Genomic DNA, 23,498 nt, shown 5'->3' with positions numbered 1-23,498 from the left:
TATATATATATGAAAAAAACAATAAATAAATTGGTAAAAAAAAAAATAATAAATGTGTGAACTGTTGATCTGCAGTGATTGGTTGTGCTCCAGTTATCCCGGTGTCCGTTAGAGGGAGTGCGGGGTGTCCCGCACAGCGCGGAACTGAGTCAACGCATTTTTCAGATTGAAGAAGGGAAGGGCGCAGGGCGGCTGGCCCCTCGCAAAGAAGAGCGATACAAGTCGGCTTCTTCCCGAGCTGAACCGATCGGCCCCCGCAATCGATTTGATGCCTTCAGATGAGATTTAAGACTTCGCCCTGCATTTAGTTGCTTTGACTCTAATTTCGCCGCCGGTCGCCCAAAGATCGCTACAGCCCGACAAAATGACAGAGTCTGCGGTGGCCGACACTCGCCGGTTGAATTCAAAGCCCCAGGACCTGACCGATGCGTACGGCCCCCCCAGTAATTTTCTGGAAATAGACGTTTACGACCCACAAATCGTTGGAGTCGGGCGGAACCGGTACACAACTTACGAAGTTCGCATGAGGGTAAGTGTCGGAGCCACAAGCCCAGAACATCTTGTTGTAGCTTTAGCTTTTTCTCCGCTAGGCTAACTGGTAATTACACTGTTGTTGCTAGCATTAGCACGCTAATCCGCTGTGCTGATGTCAACACACTGACCGGGCTGTGACGTTGACGGCAGGCGCCAAGAGTCGCTCAAGGTGGCGCCCCGTTAAAACTCGAGGACCGGGGCTTGGCGGCGGCCTACCTAGCAGATTTGGAGGTTGTTTGTGGCTTTAGCAAGGTTGCTTTGAAGAAGTTTCGTGAGCACGCTTGCTTCTATTATACATGTAAAAATATCAGTATTAACAATTTCAAAGTTCAAACTTAATGCTATACACGCATGCATTTTATGCATTTTAAATTTTTATGAATTAATATGTGGTTAGTTGTAAGACGCGGAATAACCAGCTCCAGACACCAAGAAGCTAACTGCTACTTGCACAATCACAGTCAGCAAAATTGTAACTCGTAAAGCATTGTCTGCTTTTGTTGTTGTTGTTGTTGCTCAACATCAACAACAACATTTGTCTCTTAGTTTAACGCAAATCAAATGTTACTGCTGTTATTCAGTGAAAGTATAATTAGTGTAACGTGTCAATTAGCACACGTATCATCGCAACAGTGGTTACAGTTTTAGGTGATATACTAAAACTTCTTGGACTGATAGACGGCCAGTTAAGTGTGTGAGAGTGTGACACAAAATCACTGACACAGCAAACTTTCAGGACCATTTTCAGGAAGCTGATGATAACACTGTAATTGCGTAATTGCAACTTAGAAAGTTTGTTTCGACAACAGATTCTTATTACTAATGTTTGTGGCTGTTTCCAGGGAAAGTACAGCTATAATGTAAAGAAGTTACTGTGCTCATCCATTGAATCCTCCACCCCCTTTATTTTTTTTCATCCTTTCTTTTCACACATTCATAGACTGACTGCAAAGGTGGGGCCGACCTCTTAGGAGTTGCTCATAAGTCAGACAATTACAGACCAACTTGACCAAAAGCAGACCAGTGTGTGTCCCTTTTAATCTTTGCGAGGCATCATTATACACATTTTAAATAAACATCTGAAGCAGTATGGTCACAACAATCAAAGTACATCCTATAAGCACAAACAGTTAAACTTTACATCAAAATATCTACTGATTAGAAATATCTATCGTTAGATAATATATGGACAGACAAAAATAAGTTCTCTGTGAAGCAGGTATGGACACCATTTCTTTTTATATACACATATATCAATGTAAAAATGTATCTCTTTGGATTTTGAACAAGGATATAAACAATTTAAAGATGACACATGGGTGGATTAGTCTTCACACTGGCTGAATTTGATCATTTAGTGATGCTATGGTAGTTCTCTTTTTTGACATAACACCTGTGTCTTTTGAGGGACTTCCCCAATCAGCAAGTACTGTTCTCATCTTCCATCAGTAACCATGTGCAAATGAGCGAGCTTGATATATATTAAGAGCTGTTTCGTTTTTGTATTTTTCTTCGGTTTAGACAAACCTTCCCATTTTCAAACTGAAGGATTCCTGTGTGAGAAGAAGATACAGTGACTTTGAGTGGTTAAAGAATGAGCTGGAAAGAGACAGTAAGGTGAGTGACTGCAGCTTCACGTGAATAAATTCAGCAGCCTGACGAATACAAACTAATAGGAAAGGCAGTCTTACAAATTATGATGATGGAGTTAAAATTCATATTTACAGTTTTTTGTGTTGATCTCTGACACCCTCAGATTGTAGTACCACCTCTGCCAGGCAAAGCCTTGAAGAGACAGTTGCCATTCCGTGGAGATGAGGGCCTTTTTGAGGAGTCCTTCATTGAAGAACGGCGATCAGGCCTGGAGCAGTTCATCAACAGGTCAGCCAGATGAGACCTTAAATTAAATCTCTCCGTCTTCTTAGGTTGAAATCAAACAAAAGTATCCATCATGTAAAAATGAGAGAAGTTGTAAAGTTGGCATTATGCTGAATTGCTGAAAGAGGAGTTTTAAGACAGGAACAGTTTTGTCTTCTTGTGCAATATTGGGATCGTTAAATCTAGCAAAGCATGTATAAAGGCCCTTATTGTGTCCTTTGCATGTTTTATAACCACAAGCCAGAACTCCATATATTCAGTATGAGTCAGACATTGCCAGAGATGTCTAGCCCCACACAAGGCTTAACTTAATCTGTGTCTGGAAAACAGTACTATGTCAACTAACTAATCCACATTTACATTTCACCAACCTTCACGAAGAGCCCTTCAAATGAGCAGTGAGTGAATTTTTTCTGTTGTCCTGTTTGTTTGCATGTTTGTATGTTTTTGCAGAATTGCAGGTCACCCTTTGGCCCAGAATGAACGCTGTCTTCACATGTTTCTGCAAGAGGAAAGCATTGACCGTAACTACATTCCTGGAAAAGTACGACACTAGGGTTTACCGGGGGAGATTCGCATGTGGGGGTTAAACTCTGGGCTGTAGAATGGACCAACTTGCCTTTCTGTTCTTTACCATTTAACTTAACTTTAACTTAATCTCTTTCTCTCTCTCAGTCTCCTATATCTGTCTCTTTCTCTCTCTCTGTCTGTATACCATTGTAAAGTCATAGTCACTTTATCTTGGAGTTAGAGTATGTTCTACTATACATCAGGAAATGTTGATAATGTTTCAGACAACTCTGTGACTCCTCTCTTCCCTGTGCATTTGTTTTATAACTGTACAATGAGGAACACGCCCCTATATAGTTGTGATTGTATCATGAAGATTTGGCTCTTAATCACAAATAATGTACAAAACATTCAGTCTTTCCATGATGAGTGTCATATATTCATCATTGTAATATAATGTGAATAAAGTAGAATAATGTCCAAATGTGTGTGTTGGCGCTAATGTCTACCGTAGGGATGTGTATAGACTTTAAATGTGAGTTCTGATCCTGTTTTGTTCTCTTTGTTTTGTTTTGGTTTTTTTTAGGTATGAATGAAGTAAGTTTGCTTTATCTTCTCCTGTCTCTTAAGAGCTTTCAGGAAGTTAAGGGTGATTGCATGGGCACTTGAAAAACCAAAGGCGATAGTTCACAAATACTTGAGTTAACGATGCCAATATCTTATAAATCAACGCTGTACAATCAGTCATTTTACTGTCTTAAGTATGCCACACATAGTCCCTGGTTGTCACACCACACAACCAGTTATTCCCAAACAAATGTTGCAGTCATCATGGTGTGTTGTAAAAAGAACATTCTGCAAGCCAGTTTTTTATTTGCCATTATGTGAAATAAAGAGAAAATAAATGTTAAATCTTATTTACAAGTGATTGTTGATATTCGACAATGAATAAATCAGCTGCTATTCATAAACTGGCTTGCAGAAGTTTCTTAGTCCACCAGTATCAGACCAGTGGAAAGACAAACCACCATTAGTGTTTTGAGTTATGTGAACTATTGTTTCATGGGCGGCTAAGTACATCACCCATGACTAAAACTTTCTTTGAAACACTTCTTTCCGAACTAATTCTGATACACTCTCATTATCAAGGGCACTAATCATTGGCTGCATGGCAAATTTGCACGCTGTTATTGCAATATATGTGTGTTAGTCCCGCTGAAAATTTGTTTTACATGCCTCTGATCACTGTCATGCTGCTCAGTCTGTTGATTCAAATCATCGTTTACCTGAATTCAGGTTTTTCAAACATGGATGACTCTGTGTCTGAAAAGCAAATCCAACTCTACCATGAAGTTAACATTGATGTATCCTGCATTTTTATGTTGTTACACCTGTCCCTTACATCTACCAGTTCAGCATCTACGCTTCATTAGACAAAATTAATGTCTAATGAACTGCATTAGTGGAATTATTTGTAGATACGTAACCCCCCCCCCCACCACCCCCCAAAAAACACAACATATTACTCACCACATATTGGACACTTGCAAATGGAGAATCAAACAAAAAAGATGAATTTGACAGCCACGTTGGTGAGACAAAAAATTGAATTGCATGATGTTTGTTGGTGAAGTTTGATCCACTGCAACCCCACAGCTCAGGAGAAATTTGTTCAATTGTGACACTATGTCATGACATACTGCATGCAGACCTGTGTAATGTACCATGTGATGCTTGTATTCAATTGCCCCTCCCAGCTTTAAAAAAATTCTTGTCTTATGGAACAAGAGTTACTACCATTTTAGTCTACAGTGCGTTGTACAGCATATTAATCAAGGAAAAGGTGTATTTTTCTGTTCAGTTGTGCTTGTGTTTTAACTCCTGTCCTTCTTCTGCCAGAAAACAATATACATATACCATTTACGACAGAATATAAAGAAAACAATATTAAGTATTTTGAGGTGTTTGTTGAATATAAGGCACAAGCAGTTGCATCAGAGGAGAAAACAATATAAATAATAACAGGATTCCTGTACACATTGAAAGTATGCAAACACATAAACCACATATTTAGCTAAAGTAATTTTTCATAGTGTGATATTTCCTGTGATTAGTTTATTCTTCTCTTACAAGATTCTTTTCAAAGAGCATTGTTTAAATCTACTTATAGCTTTAACAAATGTGTGAGTATTGTCTCTCACATTTCCTCTCTGTCTCTTTCTCTCTCTTTTGCTGCAAAGAAAATACAGACTGCTGCACCTGCCCCATGTACATTTATTTCTACATCATGTCATTATAAACCTGGCAGAAATGTCAGAACTGATAAGTATCAATGGTGTAGGAAAAACACAACTATTGCTCCTGGACAAAACTTAAGAGATCCAATGTATAAAACATTTGAAATTGTGTCTTCATTTAGTCATTCCACATATTATATGTGCATTATTTTTCACTCAATAATCAGTGAAAACATGTTTCATATATCCTTTTGTCATTCTATACAGATTCTTTTTTCTTTTTTCTTTTTTTTTTTTACAATGATGGTTACGTTTTCTGAATATCTTTTTAATTGATTTGGTCGAGTTTAAAAAGGAGATAATTTCTTGCTTCAATTCATGTTTTCTTTTGCTGGCAGAGATGTGATTTTTGATGATAACCTCCCGAAATCAAGCAGCATGTAGCATCATGAAAAGGACAGTGACATGTCATTCTAATATGTGTGTTTTCCCCTGAGTTTTATGCTCTGTACATGCTCCCAGTCAGGAATATTTCTCTATTACATGTTTTAACTCTGTTTTAATTATATCATCATGCCTACTTGGGATGTGTGTTGTCATAATCAGCTATTGGGAATGTTAGGTAAAAGAACCATATCCAAGCACTGTGACAAGAGGTTCATTATATGAACAGTATTCATTGTTTAAAGACCTAATCAGCATCTGGTTTATTGATCTAAAATGAGGATTATTCTGTGCTTATTTTCAGTTGTCTCATTCTTTCTATCAATATCGTGAAGTGTATTAATACATGTCAGCATTGCAAATCCACTATGGGTAATGGGGAACTTCCTTGTTACATCGCTCCTCCAATTAAATTTCCTGCTGCCTGCTTTGTCATGTCTGCATGTCTCCTTTTAGTTAAGAGAGGACAACTGAAAGAAAACTCACTAAAACTCAGCTTACAGTTGGTGCGTCACACTGAGAGGCAGTGAGACGGATCAAAAAGAGTCATGGGAGCTGGATGAACAGCTACAGATTGGCAGGTGACCTAATTCAAAAATGAAATGTAAAAAGAACATGAAGTTGAAAACATACACAGTAATATCTTATGCTGGTGTCCTCAGAGGGGCAAAATACTATATTTAAATAATGCTGTATATTTACTCAAGTGATATAATTTATGATTGAACAGAAATATATTTTTATTTCACCAAACCTACCTGTCAATTGATTTAATTAATGATTTGGCAACTGTTTTAATAATTTTAGCAATTTCAGATGGAAAAAATTACATATTTTCAGTTTATAATGCTTTAAATGTGTTTAAAACAATCACCAACTCAGTTAAACAAAAAAATTGCATAACCTTCATTTTCTCTGGAGCCCCCTTCCCCTTGATGAGTTTTGTACAATCCCTAAGAAAACTCATTTAAGGGTTTGTTAACCTCTTTTTCCTGCCAGAACAATGCACTATGTGACACCCACCTCGCTCCGCCTTTTGGCAGTAGAGTCGCTCATGTAAACAAATGAATAGTCCAAAGTAAGATGTTTGTAGTATGTACAATCTAAATTCTTAATCTTGTAAACAAAAAGATAAAAAAAATTGCACACTGCTAGTACAGCAATTACAAAAATTAAAGTTAAGTCAGGAAGGTTCCGGCACCAAAGTGAAAACACTACGTTTTTTTGTTTCACTAAACATTAATCTTAAAGTCTTCTAATCTTTCGTCTCGTTGTCGTTCGCGCTCCGGAAATGTGGGGATTATCAGGGCGAGGGGAATGCTGGCCACAGGTGGATTAAAATTGTCCCAGAATAGTGATCTTGTGATGTAGATCTTGACCTGCAGGTGCTCCAAATTAGAACTGTAATTGGACATAATTGTGGATTCCATGTGAATATTTCAATGAAAGAATTTCAAAACAGCTCACATAGCCATGCTGCACTAAAGAGGATAATGTTACACAAGAGACTTTTACACCAAAAATTTCTTCTCACAGAAGCTTCAAAGCCTCTATAACATTTCAAGCTTTACACCCTGGATTAAGGAAACAAAATGAGAGAAACTGAGAAGGCATCACTCTTCCCGGATGTAAATATTCAATCTATGTATATGTATGAAAAAACTGAATTTGAGGTTTGTTTTTTTTATTCCGTTAATACATCTGGTATTAGAAAAAAAGTAAGCCAAATGATGTTGTTCTGTGAGTACACATTAATTGCATCTTAAATTAGAGCATACAATCCACAAATGTCAAGATGTTTGTGATGTCTTCTGGTAAACTGCAATACAGTCAGCTTTTGATTGTTAGAGTACAACAATATATAATCTGGTGGGAAAAGAACAGAATGAGTAATAATTTTATTAAGTGTGCAGGTACCCTGGGACACAGACACCGACCCCGACCTTCCTCATCAGCGACAAACTGTGACCTACAAAATTGTAGAGCTTTGATGTGCTGGCTTTGTCCTGAGTAATGAAAGTGGGCAGACAGGATGGGCACAGTGGGCCAAGTCAGAGATTAGCTGGTGTTTTTTTTAGCAGTTCTAGCACTGGAGCCCAGTATGTAGTCATGACGCTTGTTGTGTTTGCAGCGGCACTGAGTTGGGTTAGCTTGATAAAGTGGAACTAAATTGAAAGAGCAACCCAAAGCAGTGTGAATGGGCAAGGACAAAAGGTGTGACGAGTAGCTGCTATACAGCCATCAGACAGAGAGCAACGTGTTTGAAACAAGAAAGTATGGATTCTAAATCTTATTCAATGTTACTTCTCTGTTTATTGTCTGCAGGTTAAAAAAGACCAAATCAACTCTTTACCAGAAACAGAACAAATAAAATCATTAGTTCGATGTATTTTGATGAATGCAATTCCTGATGACATCTCTTCACAAACAAAACTTTTGTTTTTAAATTTTTTTATGCTATCAGCCTCAAAACTATATTTAGCTTTGACAACCAGTCAACACTGTGATGCATCTATATTTACTATTTTTATTATTATATCTGATGCCATATACTGCTGCTATTGCATCAGTCTCTCATTGTTGAGATTTGTGAGCCCTTCTTATCCACATAAATGGCTTCACAGTATTTCATCATCCAGGCCAGATTTTTGGGGTGAGACATTCAACTACTTTATGTTTTCAGCTTCTTTGATGTGACCATTTTTGACTTCTTTCTGGAAAGATTTGTAGTTAATTTTAAACACTGTTTAACAGCTTTCATGCTCATATTTTTTTGGACAAAACAAGCATTATGAGGCTGTCTCTTTGGACTCAAGGGAATTGTGATGGCACTATTTTCACACTTTCACACTACAGCATTAAAAATCCTTCTGCACAATGCACAAAAATAACAATACATTCTGTAACTTAACCCTAATCTTATTATTATTATTATTGGTATTTAATAATATGTTACTTTATGATGTACAAGAATAAAACATGATTAATGTTTTATTAATTTTGCTTTTAATACTTTCAGTACATTTTTCTCATTATAAATTAATAACATTCTGTTACTTTAGTCATGTTTCCACGATATCAATGTATATGTGTGTGGTCTGGTGCTAATAACTTATTGTATTGTACCTTGTTTTGTATTCAACCCGATGAGGCCTCAGTCATTGGTTGGCATACGAACATAATGTTGAAAATCGCATTGTTTGGACACCACCACTGACCCCTCGGCGCGTTCAGGTCACTGGGTGCATAAACACATGAAAGAAGCCGTTCGGTTTTTCCCTCCTGCTCCTTTAATCCAAGCGGACAAAGCGAAGATCGTCTCTTATAGAATAAGAGTCTGGAGCCAGTGTAGCCCTCACCGTGAGGGGGCGGGGCCGGACTCTGACCCCCACGGCCCATTTAAGGCTATTCTACTATGGACACGCACACGCACTGCAGGTGTTGTCTCACTCCTCGCTCCTTCAAAGAAGAAAAAAAAAAAGTTTCAAAAGTTTTTTTTTTAATCAAACCTGCTGTCCTTGACGTCCTCCTTTTTAAATCAACATTATATTATATTTCTTTTCAAAACTAAAGCCTCGTCCTTCCATTCATGAGTGGAATAGTCCCGCCCACTCGCCATGACGTCAGTTTGTTTATACACATCCCCGCCTCTAGCGAACGGCAAAAAAACTGCACACTGTCTCGCGGCCGGGCGGGAGTCCGAACATTTCATCGGCGGCCACGACATCAGCTTTCCTGTCTTCTGCTCTGTCTCTCACCCAGAAAACGGTTCAGGTAACACTTCCTTTTCTTAAATGGTCTTAATCGACCCGGTTAAAAGATTGTATTTATCGTCGTGTAACCCGTCGCGTGGCTACGAAAAGCCTTACGGTTGTAACGTTCACTCACCTGATGCAATCCTCCGCGTGCGTTGTCGCTTGAATTGGTGTTGTATTTGAAGAAAGAACAAAACGTCCCCCGTCTTAAATTCGCGTTTTAACATTTTTAACGATAAAAGAATTGGGCGTCTAGCGGAGCATCTTAACTCACGGTGCTTTTCAGATATATTCGTTGGAGTCGACTCCAATTTTTGTCATTTGAGCGGGGAAGCAGCTGATGGAGTCTACCGCGGAAATAAAATAGTAGCAGGGAAACCTAATAAAGCGTGTCCATTGTGTGTGTGTGTGGGTGTGTGTGGGGGGGGGGGTACGTTTGCTCTTTGTAATAATAAAAAAAAAACCACAATGCAGTTTCTGTGTTTAGAATCAGTTTTTCATTCATTGTTTTGATCCTAACCGGCTAACTGGGGAGCTACCAAGGAGTGGGGTCGCCGTCATGCTGCTTTCAAAGACCCCCGGAAAAGCGCCAGGTTTTACGATGCATTGTCTTTAAGAGAAATGTTTTACTTTTTTTTTTCTTTAAGCACAGGCGATGTGCAACTCCGAGGGCTGATGCAATAAGACCCCCTGCAATGGGCTCACTCAAATGCATCTTTGTGTGTGTTGCATTTAAAGCCACAACACCAACTCCTGACGCAACACGGGGTTTGAACTCCATCATGGCACAATCTGCTCACTTCATGCGTAACACAAACGGTATAAAAACACGAATCCCCGTCGATTGGTAGGTTCAACACCCAAATGAGCCGGGGAGAGAGGGAGAGAGAGAGGGGGGTGGGGGTTAACCTTTTTTTCCGATAAAATGAAGGCAACATCGGCTCCAGGCGAGAGTCGGCTGGAGCCACGTCGGTGACCGAATGACGGAGAGGGACAGTCCCATCGTCACGGTACGGTTGGCGGTGGTCGGAGGTTAAGATGTGTGTGTTTTTCTTTTTTTAAGCTGTTGATTAATATAACTTTACAGCTGCTCCTTTATTTTTATTTTTTTTTTGGTGACTCATCCTTTCCGGGTCATCTTCCTCAGCATACCGTGCTGAGGGTGTCACCCCTGTTCCAGTTGCATCAGCCGGCTGAACGCTGCGTCCATCGTTTAAAAAAAAAAAAAAAACGATGAGCGGTGAATGTGCAAAAAAGAAAGAAGTAGATTGAAGGCAGAGATGTAATGTGTGTTTTTTTTTTTTTTTTTTTTTAAATCGGCTGCTTTGGAGAAACAGCAGGGGTTTGTGGTTAACAAGCCAGCCACACGCCACGTTACTTACTTTTTCTTAAACATTTGTCTCATATCGCAGTTTATTACAGTCAGACTAAACCCGAATCATTTACTCAAGTTGTTATTATTAATATTTTTTTTTTTGTTATTGCAGTTATACATTTCTAATATATTTTACTGTTTGACGGTTTGCAGAAGAGCATCTTCCCTATGGTATTTACATTTTGTCCACCTTAAAACACATGCTCAGAGGTGACACCCTGTGCCCAGGTGAAAAAGTATTATTTGTTGTCTGGTACCAAAACTCTGCAGTAAAATAATTACTTTTTATAAAGGTTATAATATTCAGGTATTTTTATTTAGTTTAATTCTTTTTCTTAATACCTGTAGCTGCTACTAGTAGATAGATTGAAGTCCATTGGCTATATTTAAACAATAAATATTTGGTCTCAAGCTCTCCTAATGTGAGTATTCGATCATTGTTTGTCATGTAATGATCAAGTGTGATACTGTGTAATATTATTACAGGCATTTTCTCACATTTCTAACTCAGTGTTCTCTTGAAAATAGTACAGTTTACTAACGGCATGTCTACATTTGGTTGTCTGTGTCTGATATAGTCCTACTTAACTTTGGCACTGACCCATTACAATCAAAACACCTTAATCCAAGGATATAGTCTTAATTTTGAGATTTGGATTGTTTTTACTTTGGAATTGAATTTGTAGGACAAGCATACATTGTGACTTGGTTTTGAATTCACTGGAATAATTACATGCTAAACATAACTACAGCACATGATACACTAAAATATTTGCAAAGGGTTAGGGTTTAACCCTAACCCTGACGTTTTACTCATACATGGCCACATCTTTTCTAGCCTGTGTTTATGATGATATTGCAAATGTCGTTTTATTGTGAATGTCTAATTGGCTGCTTGTTTTTTTTCTATCATATAACGCCAGTTCTTTTGGCTGTCACAGTCGGTGTTGGTCATGGGAAAGCGAACAGATTCTCGGTTTGTCACATTCCATTTCACAGTGAGATCAGCTTCTTGGCAAGAGCAGCAGATTTAGAGGGTCATTTGGTACAGTAGTCAGTGGTCAGTCTGTCCACACAAATTCATGCACATAACTTAACAAGACATTGAGGTGAAATGAAAGTGTAATTATGAACCATCAGCATATTCTTCATAACTGAAAACACCAAGAAAACACACATTTTTGATGCTCGGTAAATTATTCACTTAATATGTCTCTTCCAGACTATTCCAAGGATATATTTATAGCTTTCAATAATTGTATTTACATTTCAGTGACTTCAAAGACTATTTCCATGTGCCTCTGGACACCAAAACCAAAAATCTCTTTTGGGCAGGAAGGCATTTACATATTTAGATTTGCATATTAGCTTAGGTACATACCTAAGAATTATAGTTACTTAAAGGAAAGAGAAATGAGTTTCAGGTTGTATTCAATACAGAAAAGTTGATTCTGTCTATATACAAAACTATATTTGGCGAGGGGGGGCATAATTTGGATATATGTTTACATTTGAGCAACTTGAGCAAGGTTGTAGAGATTGGTCTGGTTTTCTGACATGAGGGCGTTGTTGTTGTTGACAACAGTGGCAGTCAAAACAAAGCCATGTGTTAGTATGTACAGTACAAGGAGTAGCACTAAGCTATAATGAGGTTAGCAGGTTTGTTACTTCTCCATATAATCCTCTTAGAATCCAATGTAGCAGTTGGAGCAATCCTAAATCAAGCAACAGGGCCATTATCCCCAAAGCCTGCTGTAACTGGATCACTTTTGGCCAAGTTATTGGTCAAAGTCTACCAAATAAAAAACCCTTTTGTTTGTCCCATGGTTGAAAGTTTTAATATTCTCTGGGTGTGTTGCTCGTAAGGAGACACGGAAACAGAAGTTTTATCCTTTTGAGAACATAAAGAGAAAATGGCTGCAGGTAGTATAGGTAGTTTCATGTGATGGGCAGTTGTGTAGTACAGTTTGCACATGGTGCAGCTACTCCTCAGTGCAGAACTGGCAGCCACGTGAAAACCACAAGGAAAAGATTAGCATGCGGTTAACATGACGGAGATGCTGACTGATGTTAAGGTATCACTTTAATGAGGCCACCCTTAAATGAGGTTACTCAGCAATTAGGTTATGTTAATCTAACCTTAAACTGGCAACATTTCAATTAATTATACTGCTTATTACTTATTTTGCAACAACATTTTAATTCCCAACTGCCAAACATTTTCAGTTCCATTTTTTTTTTTTGAAGAAGAAAAACTGACTTGTCCTCTCGGTGTTTTATACACAGTTTTGGTTATACTTTTGTCCCACAGAATAAATGTATGTACAGAGTTTTGTGAGCCCCCTGAAGAGATCACAGGCTGCTGGGTACAGTAGTTTAGTAATAAATGTTTATTGATACTACATTGACCCTCTCAGATCTCAGTTCCTGGTGTGCAAGTGGGGAGTGGGAGCGTTTCCACATTGTATCAGTTTCCCATCAACCTTCAGAAGGCGGGCTGTTTGTTATTGCAGTTGTCGAGTGCTCTGTGTTGTTTTTATTTCATTGTTTGACAGTGTTTGTCTTTTCTCAACACTTAACTGTACTAGGCAGGATATTCTCTTTTGAAATGGTAAGACTAAAAGTGCTTTGATAAATAGGTTGTGTTGTCTTTATGTTATTAATAGAATATTGTTATTGTACTGAAACATTGTGAGAGCTTGTATCCTGTGTGCGATGAAAAAGAACAGGCCAAAACTGGGCCATAACATAAAATACCGTTTTTTTAGGGTTTGTGTGTGTGTGTGTGTGTGTTTATAAGTTTCCTAACATACTCTGTGGCCTGAAGTTTAAACTGAATTTGTATGAACCTTTTCGTTCAAGTTTGTAGTTCTTTATATATTCTATTTGCTCCGTAATTTTATAAATTAGAGAAACGAGGAAGCTCCAGTAATACATACAAACACATATTTTTAATTTTAAGTAGTTTAATTTTAAGAGTATACATTATACTCGAGTTTTACACAGAAATAATGATGAGAAAAGCTCAGCAGAAAATTGGTTCTGAAAAAGGCCATTTTGCCAAATTTGAGTATGAAAAGACACCCCCACCTGTCCTACCTCTGATCCAGGTGGACAGACACACACTACACACTGCTGCCTGAATGGTAAAGTAACTTGCAGGTCTGAAACGGCAGTCTGCCTTCTCAGCATTCACACCAAGGAGTCAGGTGTCATTGCATTTATAGCCTCAGACTTAAGTGTTGCCTTGAACGCAGCTCCACCCACTAAATCCTGTTGCAAGGCTGGTCCTTAAACCCAAGTTTCAAAAGGAGTACAGCTTCATGTTGAGAAATCTTTTTTTTTTTTTTTCTTCATGATACAGTTATGCATAAGAATAAGTGTATTTCAGCAAAATCTGTATTCTGTCCTGAAACTGAGTTATATCTTCTAAGAAGTTGATTCTTGTGTTCTTCCCAACTTGCAGGACCGTGGAGTTCTATTTACGCTTTCACCTTTATCATGCTTCATTTCCCACGCTGTTAATGATTAGCTATTACAATGGTGGTTGTAGTAGTACTGTAACGGTCAAAGAACTAGAGACTTGCGTCACTAGACAAGAGCATCTGCACGCAAGTGTATTTCCTTAAATAAAATTGAGTTCCAGTTGCTGAATGTTGATACGAATTTCTTGACATTTGAATTTTATTTGAACATTTTAAGTATGACAGATTTAAAGTGTCAGAAATTCAAACTCACACAAACCTAAAGTGCAACATTTGGCTTGAGTCAGTGTTATACTGTAGCTTTCTCACTTTATTAAAAATTGCAGAGTAAATTTTACTTCCTGGCATTTAGTGCGTGTTAAGCACAGCTAGAGCAGCTGTTTTACAGAAGGCCACTCCTCAAAATCGTTTTTTTCTTTCTTTTTTTAATATGGAGTAAACCCAGTGCCCTGACCTGTTTTAAACACAAGGATTTTTTTTTTCATCACACCCCACAGCTTGAAGTAAAACAATTTTACGTAAGAGCTGTTAAAGATTAAAACTTTCCATATTACCTCTACAAATGCTACTAATTAGTGTAGATTAATATCATAGGGCAAATTACTCAAAATAACTGGAGCTTTGATTATCCTACTCCAATTTTCTCTGTGGTATGCATGTGCGCCTTGGCCAGGTGGCAACAAAGTTCAGTGACCTATGACCTTTTGCCCATTACATTGTAGTATCATTTGATGCACATATGCCATCGAGGAACCTGGAGGCCTCCAAAGTCAGCCAAAAACATTGTATTGGTCAGATAGCTTCGCTAAATGTCCTTGGCCTTGTATAAACCTTTGAAGCATGTATCAGCATTTGTGCACGTGTTTTGTAGAAACTGATGTATTCATTATCATTTAACCTTTCCCGAACTCAACAAGCTTGTTACTGTTGACGTAAATCATGTTGCGATCGACCTTGAAGTTGTTTGTTTTGGGTTTTTTTTTTTTTTTGTTTGTTAGTTTTTTCTCTAAAGCTGCTTTTATTCATATTATTGACCATTTATTGATCAATAGTCGTTTTAACTATATGGTGCATACTGAATGCAATGGTAAGGATTATCACATCTTCAAATGCAGTATAGCTCCATTTGAAATATTCTGATAGAATTTGAGTTTGCAGTTCAAGTGTGTTTTAATTTCACGCCAGTGGTCATTTTTTGTGTAGTTCTTATTTAGGGTAAGGGTCAGTTCTTGGAAATAGTGTATTATATTTTCTCCCAGTGCAGCTGGTTCAATTTATCAAGCTGCTGGTTCATGCTGTCCTTTTCTCCTGTTGATATTACTTTGCAGAATTCAAAGATATCATCTCATCACAGATTCTGGCTTTCCCAGGCTTCTCCCTGTCTGCCTGTATTTGTTGAAAAAACATAACAAAAGTTGTGAGTGCTCTCTCTCGCAGTAAGGGACTGTTGCGGAGTTAGGCTAGGTGTTCTTTTGTTTTTATAAGGTTGTCTATTACAACAGCTTTATTTATTGAGACAAAATTAAGTGTAAATTCAAGCCCAGTAGAATAGCAGGCGTTCCTTCCTCATGAGTGCTCTCTGTACCCTACTGTGTGTAACGATGTGTTACTAGGCTGTATGAGGGTGAGGTATGAATTCCTGGAAGTTGTGTAACTGGTATTTCTACAAGCTCTCATTTAGTGAATTTTCTCTCGCAAAGCTGCCAACTGATTGATCCTCCTTTTTTTTGGCTGAAGAGAACAATATTCAGGACAGTTTCCAACATCTCTGGTGCAACCTGCATTCACTTGAAATTAATCTAAAACCTGCTGAGACAAAGTATGTGGTATCACACTTGCCAAATAAACAGTCCAACTTGTGCTACAAAGTTGTTGAGTTTATTTATACAGCCCAAGTTGTGGAAAATGCTTCCTAACATGAACGTGAACATTTTTGAGCATGTCTGTTTGTTTTTGTATGGTTTTTTTTTTAATATATATAAATCCCTGCCATAGTTTTCCTGCAGTTTGCAGATCTCTCCTTAAAAAATGCTCCCTTCTAGACAGAATGGATGTAATAATCAGACTGCTGAGAACACTGAGCTCTGAAAAATGTAAGCTTTGGCAGTTACTGAATAGGTCTCTGTTTTGAGCTCTTGTTTTCTCATTTCTTCACAGGCCCTAATCTGCTGCTACGCAACACCGTGACCACAGACCTGCCACTTCCTGTTATGTCTGCTTGATCGAACTAAGGGGAAACGCACCTGCACTCGTGGACCGATAAGAAACAACTACCTGGTTTACTTACCCCATCTATCAGAAGTTCCTCTACTCCATTTACTCACACAGTCATAGCTGTTTGTAACACGCCCACACTGGAAGGAATAAAAACACATAGCCCACATCAGCGCCCACGTACAGTCACAGCAAACATGGCTAGCAAGCTGTCCAACTTTGGCAAAATACTGCTGCGTCGCCGGGCACTAGACTGTTCTGTTGAAGAGACACGATTTGCCCGCTGCCTGTCCACCCTGGACCTAATTGCCTTGGGTGTCGGTTCTACGCTTGGTGCTGGTGTCTACATCCTCGCTGGCGAGGTAGCCCGAGACAAAGCAGGACCAGCTATTGTCCTCTGTTTCCTCATAGCTGCTCTTTCCTCCATGTTGGCCGGCCTGTGTTACGCTGAATTTGGTGCCCGTGTCCCAAAAACGGGTTCTGCATACCTTTACAGTTATGTGACGGTTGGAGAAATCTGGGCCTTCATCACAGGGTGGAACCTCATTCTCTCTTATGTGATAGGTGAGCTCATCTCGAAGTTTTTTTATTACGAAAAATATATGTTTTATGTAGCAACAGAAATTAGGACTTTATCAGTTGTTTTGTTGTTGTTTTTTTTTTTATTCCACTAAAACCCCAGAAACATGGGGACAATGGAAGAGACTAGTCAAATGGGATCACCTTTGTTTCTGTCCTGTCTTTTAGGTACAGCCAGTGTAGCCAGGGCATGGAGCTCAACCTTTGACAGCTTGGTTGAACAAAAGATCTCTGGCTTCTTCAAAGCCTCTATGGCAATGAAAGTGCCAGGCGGGGTGCTGGCAGAGTACCCTGACTTGTTTGCCCTCATCCTGGTCCTTCTGCTCACTGGTGAGTCAGCCCTTCTCTTTTGCCCTCATTTCCCAGGAACGCAGGAAAAGACTTGAATTTCAAAGAATACTAATCGTAAAATGCTAGAAAGTTCGACCTGTGGAACTTTCTGTTCAAAAATGTGAGATGGTCGCACCCTGTGATGAGGGGTTTTTTACGTTGACCTTTCTCAGATTATTGCAGTTTACATCAAAATGACCCTTGTTGGCATTAAATTAAAAACTTTGCGTGCAAGCTCAAACAGTTGTCACAATGATATTGTAGGAAGTGCAGACTTTTTTGTGCTTTGACTGATGGCATTTCAAAGTGATGGAGTCTGGTAGGATCCACCCACACAGCAGCACATAGTGACTGAATATCAAATGAAAACTCTCAATCCCTTATATTCTTCCAACTCCTTTTCCCTGCAGGTCTTCTGGCCTTTGGTGTGAGCGAATCAGCGCTGGTGAATAAGATCTTCACAGGCATCAACTTGGTGGTTCTTGGCTTTGTCATCATCTCGGGCTTTGTGAAGGGAAACACTGCCAACTGGAATCTGACACTCAATGACTACGCCGACTTTAAAAACCATACCAACAGTAGCAGGTCACTGTCAGTATTACAAATCAGAGGTTTTTCCTCTTTCTTCTGAGTTTGATTGTTATTCCTTGCTGATTAACAAATTGCTTGTCTCTACTTCTGTCACTGCAGTGTTGATAAGGAATTCGGCGTGGGTGGTTTTGCTCCATTTGGTCTCACTGGAGTGCTTTCTGGCGCTGCCACCTGCTTCTATGCATTTGTAGGCTTTGATTGCATCGCCACAACAAGTGAGTGCCTTTAATATTCAGAATTGTCTACGTTAACAGTTGACAGGCGATAAAAGCATGTGACACCGATGTTGACCATCCTGAAAATCAATAACAAAGCCCTTAGTACTATGACCATCACCCACTCGTTGGACACATGATGTTTTGACTTGTATCGTTTGTACCCTAATGGTCACATAGGTACAGAATCCGTGGAAAGGCATTTCCACGTCATATTTGAACAGTGCACATATTGATTGGCCATGTTATTCGATGAATTATCGAAATGAGAAATGTGAGACGACCGCTATGCATCAATAAGATAGATGGTCTCTAAACAAAGTGCAATCTGCTGCAAAAATTATTGGCTCTCTGGTCACTTGACCACTTCAGCTAATCTTTTTATTTCTTTCTTTATTTTTTCAGGTGAGGAAGCAAAGAACCCCATGCGGTCCATACCTATTGGCATCGTTGCGTCACTGCTGATCTGTTTTTTCGCCTACTTTGGTGTGTCTGCTGCTCTCACCCTGATGATGCCGTATTATGAGCTGAACACCCAGAGTCCTCTGCCTGAGGCCTTCAGCTATGTTGGCTGGGCTCCTGCCAGATACATTGTGGCTGTGGGCTCTCTTTGCGCTCTGTCCACCAGGTAAGAAAATAAATTGTTTTCATGGCACAATGTGATTATTTATTTATTTTATTTTTTTTGGGGGGGATAAAAACACGCCATGATCTAACACAAAATAGTTAAAATTTTTAAGTAATGGTCTTCTCTCAGTCTCTTAGGCTCTATGTTCCCCATGCCTCGAGTCATTTACGCTATGGCAGAAGATGGACTGCTTTTCCGTATCCTGTCCCGGATGAATGCTCGCACAAAGACCCCTCTCCTGGCCACCGTTGCTTCTGGTGTTGTTGCAGGTAAGAGGGCTGTCTCTGTGTTTTACCTCATGGCGCTTTTTTTCTATGTGCGTGTGTGTGTGTGTTTCATTTTTTTGGGTGAGTCTATCTCGTGTTTGTTTTCCAGGGTCTATCTGTTCTACATTGGTAACACTGTACCCAACAGAAAAGACAGAAGGATACAGAAGTGTTACTGTTTGCTTCATGTTTACACTGTGGCTTGTTTGAACTGTGAAAGCATCACTTAGTTCCTTTTTGTGACTTGGAGTGAGAGGCAACATAAATTTAAGAGATGTTTTCACCACTCTTTCAGCTCTCATGGCCTTCCTGTTTGACCTGGCAGCTCTGGTTGACCTGATGTCGATTGGAACTCTGTTAGCATACTCTTTGGTGGCCATCTGTGTCCTCATCCTCAGGTAATGGCTCTCCGCTGTCACAGCCACAACTATTGCAATTGACTAATGCCAATGACACTGATTGTACTGAAATTTACAATCATAGTGATATCACAGTGAAATAGTAAATAGCTGCAACAGAAGTTCCAATTATTTTCAAATGGCTGCCATCTCCCGTCTTTCCTCATTTAATGGTACTTGACTAAGGTGTCGTAAACGCTTTATCTCCCATATTTGCATACAGCTGTGGGTAGATATTCTAAGTAAAACAATTATTAAAAAAAAAAAAAAAAAACCTAACACACTTCTCTCCCTCCACAGGTACCAGCCAGGAACGCTGAATTCATCCAGCCAGATGGAAAAACTAATGGAACAGGTGGGGGGGGAGAAAGTAGCTGTAAGTGGAGGTGATAGCAGTGACGAGTATGGTATGGAGACCGAGGAGAGGCCGCTCCGAGAGACCTTCATTGCCAGACTGCTCTTCTGTCCAAGTGGGAAAACTCCAACGCAAACTTCTGGGAACATCGTCTATGCTACCACTGCTATTATTTGTAAGTATGTGGTGGAGAAGGCTAAAGGCTCAGGGTTGATTCCTGCTGATGAATGTGAGAACAACACAGGGGAAGCCTTTTGGGCCTTACTGAACATTCAGTAATTTACATCTACAGCCAATGAAACTAACTATCTCTGGGCCTCCCTTTGCAGCGGTTCTCATTACCATACTGTGCATTATCCTGGCCAATTACCTGCCTGAGCTGCTGGCTGGGCATGTCGGCGTCGTGGTGCCCTGTGTCATTTTGACTCTGCTCTGTGCTGTCTGCTTTATCATCATCTGCAGGCAGCCTGAGAGTAAAGAGGCTCTCACCTTCAAGGTGAGACCCCAAGAATGCAACCTTTGTGTTACAGATAATAGTTTTCTGTTTTGTCTTTCAAATTCTGGGAAAATGAAGCTGTTACATCAGCACCTGATAGGACAAGTTATCTCTGTCTTAATGCAGTGTAATTTTGGCACACCATGTTCTCTCTGTTTCTGGTACCCAGAGCAGAACCCGGATACTTTGGAAACATACAGTTTTACTGATTTTTGTTTCTGTCCTCAAGGTCCCTCTTCTTCCCTGGTTGCCCCTCTTCAGTGTTTTCGTCAACATCTACCTCATGATGCAGCTGGACAAGGGTACATGGTGCCGTTTCACTGTTTGGATGGTTATTGGTATGTTTTTAAGATCTCTCAATTTGGGTTTTATTCATCGTGTTACAAGGTAATGTAAATGTTAAGTTGTTTCGTCTCTCCTTTCCACTAGGCTTTGCCATCTACTTCTTCTATGGTATTAAGAACAGCGGTGAAGCTGCCAGCAGGTCATCCCCACGCAAATATGAGCCTGCGCTGCAGACCAAGAGTCCAATTTATAAGGGCGCTCCCGATGACAGCGATGTGGAAGCAGGCAGCCCCTGATACAGACTGACGTAGACCTGGGACATGTTGCAGAGCATCTACACTCATTTTGGCAGTCTGGTTGAACCAACCGCCAAATGCTGCAGTGTAGGCAGCTAGGAACACAGACCCAGGTTTAAGTGAGGAGAGGCAAGAAAACGCCACACACATCTTACCTCTGATTTGGAGGCTGATTAACTTGATGGCTAGACACTGTGACTGAGTCACTTTCTGGTCCATGTGTCAGTTTTAATCTGTTTGTTTGTCCTTAGCCTTAGCCCTCTGGAGATATTTACCTGCCTATAATACATAATATCAATGGACTGAACTAACAGATTCATGAATTTTTTTATTTTTTTTTTTTAATTCAAAAAGCTATATTTCATCTTTGCTCCCTGTGTGATTATTGTGCTGGATGACTAAGTACTACTGCACATCGCAAAAAATGATCTTGAACTGTGTAATTTATGATCGGCAAAATATTTGAATCCAAAAGCAAAAGTGCAAACTGTGAAAGAAGCATGATTTTTATATATATGAACGTGACAACGGGGCAGAGTTGAAATGTGTAATTTATTGGTCCTCATGCCAGCCTGTTTGTGTGTCAACAGGGTAACACTGAAGCTGTGTGGTTTACAGGGTGCAGTTAAGTCAAGCACACGGTTAACTTTGGTGTCATCTACACTGAACTGTTGAGTGTCTAACGCTGAAGTACACACTTTACAGTTTTAAGTGTGTTTTAAAAACACTATTGCCCTTGTTCCCCCTGCTCCCCGAGAACAGCCATTAAGTAAATGTACAGCATAGTTTTAAATGTTGGTGTCGTGTAGATTCTGCTGAAATTTTATATGTTGTGGCAGGATGAGGAAAAACACAGGATGCTCTAAAACTGATACCGAAACAGGCACAGCCTTGCACCAGAGAGCCTGGGAACGTAAACTACGGGCTCTCTGCGCCTAAAGCAGGTAACTTAAAGGATTCTGATGAGGCCGACAAACTTTATTTGAGCCATGAAACCCTTCAAATCCACAAAATGAAGCAAATACTCGAAGGACGTGACATCTCTACTATGCTGTCTGGTATTTGCTATGATATAAATAGAAACTACATTCATTGTTGTGGTGATGGAAAGATACGTAGGAATTTTGAGTATCGATAAAGGTTCTGGATTTCGTTCACAGGGCCTACTTTTGTCTGTTTTTAGATGTGTTGAAAATCTGTATTCAGATATTTGTGCGCATTATCTAGGAAGCTCATTTACGGCATCAAGTTCTCAGCATCAAAAACAGACTGGGGGAGTTGGAGGTTCTCTTTCTGGCCAAAGGTCTGTCATTACCACTAAAACATCAACTTTTTTTGTTTCACTTCCTTGTGAAGAAATTAGTTTTTTTTTTTTTTTTTTTTTTTTCACAAAGGTTCTGGTTTAGTTTCATTTGAAACTTGTTCTTGGCAGCTTTGTCTGTTGAGCTCCCATCACTTTTATTTTATATTTACTACTGTATTTACTTTTTCTGATAGAACTGTTAATATTTAAATGTTTATAGTATTGTTTGTTTGGGATAGCATTCTCTTTCTCTCTTTTTTTTTTTTTTTTTTTTTTTTCGCCTTTTCATATCACTTAATATTAGATAATAGTGTATTTTAACATTGATTGTACAGGTTTTAGAGTTTTGTTTGTTTTTTGTGGTTTTGTTGGTTCACTAAATGATTTTACTCATAAAATTTTCTTCCCTGAAATGAAATGGACATGATTTTGAAAATGTCCTTCCAAAACAACAAATGACCACTTAAAGTTGGTCTCTAAATTGTATAATTTTAAATGCTTTTGCCCCTCAAAGCCTCGATTCATTATGTTAACTTATTGTTAATAGCAGTTTATGTTTGTTGAGAAAAATGTACAGTATTTGTTATCTATATCTTTTATTTGTATAATGCTGTAAATTAAACAATGACCTTAAGTATAATCTGGAAGAGGTAGGGCTTGGAAATGACACTTGAAAGCAATTCATTTGACACTTGATGCTGCTGAAATCAGAATTCTATAAATTCAATCCTTGTCAGATAAACTGACCCTTATGGAGACCATATTGAAGCATTTCTTTAAATGTATATTAAAAATTTAACCCAAACATCTTCACTGCTGTGAGAAGTACAGTAAAGGAGGATTTGGATTCAGCAAGTGTTTCTCGATGATGTCAGTTGTTGATCTGGTGCCTGAGGAAGGCACTGGGGCTGGTTAAAAAGCAAAGGTGTCTTACTGTTTCTCAGGCTTTTCAGGCTTGTAATGAGCTTCTGTCCCAGGCAGGGAGCAGACATAATGTGAGACTCGAGACTTTCCTTGCAGATTTCACTGTTTCTTGAATGCTTGTCTGTGATGGAGGAGTGAAATTTTGTATGTTGTGACTTTGACTCGTGCCGCACAGAGCTCTTCACACAGCCCTTGTGCCTTTCAAAAATCACATGCGATCATCTCCCTTCTCTGCTGTGTCCTTAACAGCAATGATCTGTCTGTCTTTCTGTTTAATATCCTGTACATATGGCTGTCATGTATAAAATGAGCTGGTTTTCAATTGTTTTTTTTTTTTTTCCTTTTCTTTTTTTAATAAAAAATGATTAATGCTTATGATTGTTTGAACCCCTGTGTGCTT

At 39.1% G+C, this 23,498-nt stretch overlaps 2 protein-coding genes across 6 annotated transcripts; both read left to right on the top strand.

Annotated features, from left to right (window-relative positions):
* Positions 1 to 48: 48 nt before the first annotated feature.
* On the top strand, positions 49 to 6,035 carry snx12 (sorting nexin 12). 4 transcript variants are annotated; one of them, XM_029520028.1, is made up of 6 exons: positions 102 to 529; positions 2,056 to 2,151; positions 2,291 to 2,415; positions 2,866 to 2,956; positions 3,509 to 3,519; positions 5,163 to 6,035. In XM_029520028.1, exons 1-5 carry the CDS (start codon positions 365 to 367, stop codon positions 3,512 to 3,514), a joined length of 483 nt encoding a protein of 160 aa, XP_029375888.1. In that variant the 5' UTR covers positions 102 to 364; the 3' UTR covers positions 3,515 to 3,519; positions 5,163 to 6,035. The 4 variants fall into 4 exon arrangements, with proteins under 4 accessions (XP_029375889.1, XP_029375890.1, XP_029375887.1 ...); XM_029520029.1 differs by lacking the exons at positions 3,509 to 3,519; positions 5,163 to 6,035 and having other exon boundaries at positions 49 to 463; positions 2,866 to 2,968; XM_029520027.1 differs by lacking the exons at positions 3,509 to 3,519; positions 5,163 to 6,035 and having other exon boundaries at positions 75 to 529; positions 2,866 to 2,968.
* Positions 6,036 to 9,256: 3,221 nt separating this feature from the next.
* On the top strand, positions 9,257 to 23,476 carry slc7a3a (solute carrier family 7 member 3a). Of its 2 annotated transcripts, none has more exons than XM_029519869.1 (12): positions 9,257 to 9,377; positions 16,376 to 16,996; positions 17,180 to 17,341; positions 17,752 to 17,932; positions 18,032 to 18,147; positions 18,553 to 18,775; positions 18,905 to 19,044; positions 19,337 to 19,439; positions 19,740 to 19,969; positions 20,124 to 20,290; positions 20,520 to 20,628; positions 20,720 to 23,476. In XM_029519869.1, exons 2-12 carry the CDS (start codon positions 16,630 to 16,632, stop codon positions 20,869 to 20,871), a joined length of 1,950 nt encoding a protein of 649 aa, XP_029375729.1. In that variant the 5' UTR covers positions 9,257 to 9,377; positions 16,376 to 16,629; the 3' UTR covers positions 20,872 to 23,476. The 2 variants fall into 2 exon arrangements, with proteins under 2 accessions (XP_029375729.1, XP_029375730.1); XM_029519870.1 differs by having other exon boundaries at positions 17,752 to 17,926; positions 20,720 to 20,871.
* Positions 23,477 to 23,498: the final 22 nt, after the last annotated feature.

This window comes from Echeneis naucrates, chromosome 14 (assembly GCF_900963305.1).
Source record: "Echeneis naucrates chromosome 14, fEcheNa1.1, whole genome shotgun sequence".
Classification (NCBI taxonomy): domain Eukaryota; kingdom Metazoa; phylum Chordata; class Actinopteri; order Carangiformes; family Echeneidae; genus Echeneis; species Echeneis naucrates.
This window is presented reverse-complemented; position numbering and strand designations above follow the sequence as displayed.

What these genes read in the sequence shown, in the direction of transcription:
- snx12 (XM_029520027.1), top strand. Translation starts at nt 365, where the DNA reads ATGACAGAGTCTGCGGTGGCCGACACTCGCCGGTTGAATTCAAAGCCC. An exon ending in CTTACGAAGTTCGCATGAGG is followed by an intron (nt 530 to 2,055) that starts GTAAGTGTCGGA and finishes TCTTCGGTTTAG; the next exon opens with ACAAACCTTCCCATTTTCAA. An exon ending in CTGGAGCAGTTCATCAACAG is followed by an intron (nt 2,416 to 2,865) that starts GTCAGCCAGATG and finishes ATGTTTTTGCAG; the next exon opens with AATTGCAGGTCACCCTTTGG.
- slc7a3a (XM_029519869.1), top strand. Translation starts at nt 16,630, where the DNA reads ATGGCTAGCAAGCTGTCCAACTTTGGCAAAATACTGCTGCGTCGCCGG. An exon ending in CATTCTCTCTTATGTGATAG is followed by an intron (nt 16,997 to 17,179) that starts GTGAGCTCATCT and finishes CCTGTCTTTTAG; the next exon opens with GTACAGCCAGTGTAGCCAGG. An exon ending in ATCTGTGTCCTCATCCTCAG is followed by an intron (nt 19,440 to 19,739) that starts GTAATGGCTCTC and finishes CTCCCTCCACAG; the next exon opens with GTACCAGCCAGGAACGCTGA.